Source organism: Chiloscyllium plagiosum, chromosome 14 (assembly GCF_004010195.1).
Source record: "Chiloscyllium plagiosum isolate BGI_BamShark_2017 chromosome 14, ASM401019v2, whole genome shotgun sequence".
NCBI lineage: Eukaryota > Metazoa > Chordata > Chondrichthyes > Orectolobiformes > Hemiscylliidae > Chiloscyllium > Chiloscyllium plagiosum.
In genome coordinates, this window is record NC_057723.1 from 8,421,589 (window position 1) to 8,428,554 (window position 6,966).

The following is a 6,966-nucleotide window of genomic DNA, read 5'->3' on the forward strand; positions in this document are numbered from 1 at the left end:
GTATCACAAGGGAGTTCTAGGATTTTGACCCAGTGACAGTGCAGTGGCAGTGATATAGTTCCAAGTCATGATGGTGTATGACTTTAAGGATAACTTGCATTAAGCGCTGTTCCCATGTATCTGCTGGCCCTTCTCTTTCTAGTTGGTAGAAGTCAAGAGATTGGAAGGTGCTGTCAAAGGAAGCTCAGTGAATTGCTACTGTGCATTCTGTAGGTGGTATACACTGCTGCCAGTGTGTGTGTTTGTGTGTGTGATGGAGGGAGTGAAATTTGAGTGCGGTGGATGGTGTGCTGATCAAGCAGGATGCTTTATCCTGGATGCTGTTGAGCTGCTTGAATTTTGTTGTAGCTATACTCATCCAAGCAAGTGGAGGGTATTCCATCATACTCCTGACTTGTGCCTTGTAGATGGTGTCAGGCTTTTGGGGAGCCAGGAGGTGAGTTGCATATTGCAGCATTGCTAGCCTCTGACCTGCTCTTGCAGCCACAATATTTATACAGCTGGCCCATTTTAGTTTCTGGTTGATGGTAACCTCAGGACATTGACAGTAAGGAATTCAGTGATGGAAATGCTATTGAATATCAAGTCATAACCATCTTTGAATCCACCACTATCAAAATCCTGGGTTGATTAGCATTATCCAGTTAATTGACTTGTGGGCAATTTCAGAATACGTATGCACATTAAATGCTCACTAATGAAATCCAGTAGGAACTCGGGAGAAGTCAGTGAGTGGAGAAAATGTGGATCTCATGACCACAGGCTTTTAGTTTATTCATTCAGCCATGACCTAACCAAAGGCTTTAAGATTATGACAGGATTTGATGGGGTAGATACAGAGAAACAGTTTCCACTTGTGGACAGACCAAAATCATAAATATAAGCTGGTCACTAATAAATCTGTAGTGATTGGAACCAGGTGGATCTTATTGACTATGAGACTCTTGATGGGGGTTATTAACCTGGTCCAATCAGGGAGCCCTGGCTGACAGGTATAAACAGGGGATTCATCTGCACACACACAACATGGGTGCTGGAGAAAAAAATAAGCACTCCCGCAGTTAGGCGGTAGTGTGGGGGTAAGGAAAAAAAATGAAAAGAAAATAAACAGGGGATTAGGGCCATTTTATAATACAGTGGTAGTGTCCCTGCTCCTGGACTGAGAGGCCTAGGTTCAAGTCCCATTTGCTCCAGAGGTGTGTAATAACATCAAAATAGGTTAAATAAAAAACAGTTTATTTTAAGAAATATAAACAGGGGATTCAGAATCTCCTGTCTTTCAGGGACTGACTCTGAGCTGGCTGGTCATGGCCAGTGTACTGTACACACATAAACAAAGGGTGACTTGGTGATGGAATACCGGTCTCTATTTCAATATCCATAGGCAAGTTCAGGAGGAACTTCATTACTAAGAGAGGGGTAGGAATGTGAAGCATGCTGCTGTAAGGAGCAATTGCGGCAAATTGTCATGGAGTCATAGAGATCTACATCACAGTTAAAGGCCTTTCGGCCCATCAAGATCATAAGAGATACATGTAAGGGGAAACCTATGTAAGAAATGATTGGAAGAAAAGACTATGTTCATAGGATGAGATGAATTTAAGTGAGATGATGGCTCAGACGGAGCTGGAATACTAGCATGGTCCAGCTGTAATGAATAATCTCTTTCTGAGCTGTACACCCTATTATGATGCTCCATGTGATTGTTTTTTAATTCATTCATGAGATGTGGATGTCACTGGCTAGGCCAGCATTTATTGTCCATCTCTAACTGCCCAGAAGGTAGTTATGAATTAATCACATCGCTGTAGGTCTGTGCTCGTGATTCATAGGGAAGGTAATGGGGCAATGGTTATATCACTGGAATTGTAATCCAGTACCCCAAGATAATTCTCTGAGATTGAGTAGGTTTGAATCCCAGTATGGCCAATAGAGAAATTTCAATCCAATTAAAAGCCAGTCTGATACTGACTATGTGTTGATTGTTGTAAAGACTCATTTAACTCACAAATATCCTGCAGGAAGGAAATCTACCAACCTTACCTGGTTTGGTTTATGTGTGGTTGACTCTCAACTGCCCTCTGCGTATTTTGGAAAGGGCAAAACATCTAATGGTTTTTATAAAATCTTAGTAACATTGTCCAAGTTTAATAATTATGATAATAACAAAATACACCTCCATGCTTCCAATGGGATTCACTGACCATAGCGATGTCCTAGTGGTATTATCAATGAATTAATAACCCGGATAATGTTCTGGGGAATGGGTTTGAATCCTGCCTTGGCAGATGGTGGAATTTGAATTCACTAGATGAAGAATCTGCAATGAAGAGTCTGATTGTTGGAAAAACCCATCTAGTTCATTAATGTCCTTTCGGGAAAGAAACTACCATCCTTACCAGGTCTGGCCTATGTGTAACTCCACACCCAAGCAATGTGGTTGACTCTTACTTGCCCTATGGGCAATAAATGCTGGCCTAGTCAATGATGCCCTCATCCCATGGATGAAAAAAAAACAGAAGGCAGTGACACCAGATGTTGGTCTGCACTTGGGAACCAGGGTACCAGGAGGACATTGCCATCATCTTATCTATGGCTACAACGTTCAGTTGGAGAAGCAAAGGTTATTCCCATGGGAATGAAGGAAATTGAGGGGATGCAGAAGAAAATTAAAGGTTTAGGGAGGTACATAAGGGAAACAGTTCACATTTGCTGCTGTTGCAAGGAGTTGAGGGACACAGATACAAGGTTTAGGACCGGGTTGAAGGGCAATGTGGGAAAGAAATGTTATGCAGTGAGTGATAGTGACCCAGATCTGTGGTCTGTGTGAGTGATGGAAGGGCAGGTGATGAATCATGTCAGAAGGAAGTTGGAAGACATATCAGGGAAATAATTGGATCACAATTGACTGGATTGCTCCAGCGAGCCAGCATGGACTTGATGGGCCAAATAGCCTCCTTCAGTGGCTCTTTTACTCTACCTGCTGCTGAAATTATTCCTGCTTTTATTAGCTGTCTCTCAGTTCTCCTATCTCCATTTCTTAAGGTTGAGCTGTGGTCTTCCATTGGATAGGCTTATGCTTATGGTCAAAGTCCTCCAATGGTTTGTCAATGTCTTGCTATGGAAGCTCTCCTCTTCTTATTGCCTATCATCAGGGACATTGGAATGATGTACGGACTGACAATCAACCATGCTGACTACATTCTCAGCATACCATCCATGGCCACCAAGCCTTGGTGTGGCACCGGAACCTAGAGATTCTGGTCCAGAGGCAGGGATATTACCACTTCATCAAAAAGAAAGCCTCTGATTTATTATGTACAGATTGTAATTGTTCAACAGTCCACTGGCTGGCCTCTTAACCTGCAACCCCCATGATCTTGACCTCATCCAAAATTCTTCTGCTGAAATCCCATTCACAATGAGTCCCACATTGATCCATCTCCCTCTGGTATGACATTCTCCCATACCATTAATATTGAGAGATGTAAAATTTGCGTCCTTCTGTCCAAATCCCCACCCCCCACCCCCCCCCACCCCCATAGCATAAACAGCCCATCCCATGCCACATCAAGTATTTAGTCACCTGTCCCTGATACCGTCCCAGATGTCTGGGTGTCAACATTTGCCTTGGGCACATTTCACTTCGTGAAAGATGCTATATAAATGCAAGTTATTGTTTTGCCACTTTTAAGTGACTCCCGAGGAGAGAGGGCGTGGAATAAGATGTGGAAAGCAGCAAAACGTAAGAGTATTTCTTGCCAACAAAGCATTCTTGGGAGTCCATTTTGAAAACGTTGAGAGTTTCTGGTGTAATACAACATTTCAAACAATATATTCTTTCTTAAAAAATAAACAAGCCCTTAACCGCAAGAAATATATTACAGCCTATCCAAAAACAAATTTAACAGCGTTCACAACAGCAGAGATAGATGCTTGAAGAAGCAGACTCTTATTCCACTTGGCTCCCAATGTTGTTACTGAGTGCAGTCTTCAGAAAGATACACTGCACACAACAAATCTTCAGTTCAAGACAAAAGTCCTCCTTCCATTTCTGTGTACCCCCTTCTCATGTTTTTCAATGAATTTCCATCCACCGCAAAGCAAAGGTCAAAGTTCGAGCCTTGGTCCCAAAAGAAAAGGCCCTTCCTTCCCCTTCTCCATCTCCACCACCCTCTGTAGGTGTCGAGGGAGGGAGAATGAAGGCAGCTCTTCCTGGGGTTAAACAGCGTCACTTCCTAAAGCACAAAATATCAAAGACGAGTCTTTTCCTTTCCTCAAACTGCAGTGTAGCCAATCCAGAATGGAATAGTGCCTATTGTAGAGGAGGTGCAGGGAGAAGGGTTGAGTTAGGACAAGTATTCCTCTTTGATAGTCAGTGGAATGGATTGTGAGACGAGGTTACTGCTGCTACTAACCAAGCCGATAGCTGCCACAGCCCCAGGGACCCCGGGTGGAGTGGGCGTTGTCGTGCTAGCTTGTTGGGACTGTTGCTGCATCTTCTTCTTGTTTATTTTTCTCTCTTTTGCTCGTCTATTCTGGAACCAGATCTTCACCTGGGACAGAGCAAGAGAAGAGAATATTCAATCTTCATCAAAACATTCTGCATCACTCCCAGTTAAGTAACCAGACAACATTTCTTCATACTTTGATTGTTCGAACCAAATTAGGCATACAAAGCTCTGGCATTTTTAACAGGGGTTAGATATAGAGTAAATTTTCCTCTACACTGCCCCCCATCAAACAATTTCAGGGTAGGTACATAATGAGTTAGGGACAGAGTAAAGTTCCCTCTACACTGTTCCCAATAAACTCTCAGCTCAGGTACAGCATAGGGTTAGATTCAGAGTAAAGCTCTCTCTACCCTTTTAAACTGAAAATTCTCTGGACGCTGTCCCCATCAAACATTCCAGAGATAGGGACAGCATGGGGTTAAATACAGAGTAAATCTCCCTCTACACTGTCCCAAAATCACTTCCAGAACAGGGATAGCACAGGGTTAGATATAGATTAAAGCATTGTCTATTCTTTTAAACTAAATGTTATTGGAAAGTAAAGCTTCCATGATGATTTTCAGCTAACAGTAAAGTTCTCTTTATTCATTTAAACATAAAGGGATGTTTTCTCTACACTGTCACCATCAAACACCCCCAGGACAGGGACCACGTGGGGTTAGCTACAGAGTAAAGCCTCTTCTATCCTTTGTACTAGAAGCAAATGGAAAGTAAAATCCCTCAACACCGTCCCCATCAAATGCTCCCGGGACAGGGACAATACAGGGTTAAATACAGAATAAAGCTCTCTCGACTCTTTGAGACAAAGAGTCTAAAAAGTCTATGGGTGGCACGGTGGCTCAGTGGTTAGCACTGCTGCCTCACAGAGCCAGGAGCCTGGGTTCAATTCCTGCTTCAAGCAACTGTCTGCTTGGAGTTGGCACATTCTCCCCGTGTGTGTTTGGGTTCCTCCAGGTGCTCTGGTTTCCTCCCATAGTCCAAAGATGTGCAGGTTAGGTGGACTGGCCATGCTAAATTGTCCATAGGGTTAGGTGCATTAGTCATGGATAAATGTAGGGGAATGGGTCTGGGTAGGTTACTCTTCGGAGGGTTGGGCCGAAGGGCCTCTTTCCATACTGTAGCTAATCTACTCTAAACAGAGGAGTAAAGACCCCTCAACATTGCCCCATCAAACATTCACAGGACAGGGACAGCATGGAGTTAGATACAGAAGTTAACTCCGTTTACAGAATGGCAGACACACGGAGAGAGGAAAAACAATGGGTTTACTGCTGCAGGGGAGCAGCTGCAGATATTACGGTGAAAACAGGGTGAGCTGTTTTTCTTCTGACAACCAATCAAAATGTTTGTAAAAGTTAGTCATCTGTATGAAAGGAAGGAAACAGAATCAGAGAATCTTTCATGATTTAATGATCAAGGAGCAATCAAATGCTCTCTGCATGTGGAAGTCTGAAAGATGGTTGATTCAGTAACTTGAATACTCTGAACAATTTTCAAAAAATGCATTGAAAGATTCGATCTGGTGTGGCAAGGAGAAATGAGCCTACTTGCAGCTTGAGAACCTTTAGACTTTATTTTGTCTTGATGTTGATCTGTCAGAAATGTGGCATGAAGCAAAATAAATTGTCACACGGGATATTGTGAATGAGTCAATTAGTTAGTTTGAAAAAGCCTTTTCTTCAGTTTGGTGTGTTATTAGCCTCTTAAGGAATGTTTGATCTAGATTTTAGTTTGTTTGTAACAGTATAACACTTTTAATGTGAAAACTTGTCCTGCAATTTCCAACAGTCGGGACCTGGCACACACACACTCTCTCTCTCACACACACACATTAATACTAAGGACCTGGTCTCCACACAGGTCAGTTTAACTGAGACCATTGTCCACAGCCACTGGACTCAATTTCACAACTTGCCTGGCCTCAATATCTCAGCACACCACTGACCACTCACACTTCCAGCAATAGTTTGTTTCAATCTAGTTCCATCTGAGATAACACAGAACTGAGGCTCACTCACCTGTCGTTCAGACAATCCTAATGCAATTGCCAGTTCTGACTTCCTACGAATGGTGATGTATCTGCTGTAGTGAAATTCCTTCTCTAACTCCAGCCTTTGATGATCAGTGTATACCACTCGGTACTTGTCTTTCGTTCTGGTTTTGCCTGCTGACATCAGGAAGAAACAATCCAATTTATTACATGGGAAAGCATGACCTTTAACACATGAAGGAGACTGAGATGGTGAGTACAAAGTTAAAAATCACACAATACCAGGTTATAGTCCAACAGGTTTAATTGGAAGCACACTAGCTTTCGGAGCGACGCTCCTTCATCAGGTGATAGTGGAGGGCTTGATCGTAACACAGAATTTATAGCAAAAATTTACAGTGTGATGTAACTGAAATTATACATTGAAAATTATACATAGCTAGACAATATGTTGAAGGTGTT

The 6,966-nt window shown here is 42.6% G+C and overlaps 1 protein-coding gene across 2 annotated transcripts in view; it reads right to left on the minus strand.

The window, feature by feature from the left end:
- Positions 1-3,548: 3,548 nt before the first annotated feature.
- The window catches only part of cdx1b (caudal type homeobox 1 b), a 56,626-nt gene continuing 53,208 nt past the window's right edge, over positions 3,549-6,966 (minus strand). Inside the window, exons 2-3 of one of the 2 annotated variants that reach the window (XM_043703112.1) lie at positions 6,533-6,678; positions 3,549-4,556 (exon numbers count right to left, since the gene is read on the minus strand). In XM_043703112.1, the coding sequence (XP_043559047.1) occupies positions 4,350-4,556; positions 6,533-6,678 (353 nt within the window). In that variant the 3' untranslated portion in view covers positions 3,549-4,349. Of the gene's footprint in view, positions 4,557-6,532; positions 6,682-6,966 lie in introns of both variants that reach the window. The other variant, XM_043703111.1, reaches the window with a different exon arrangement.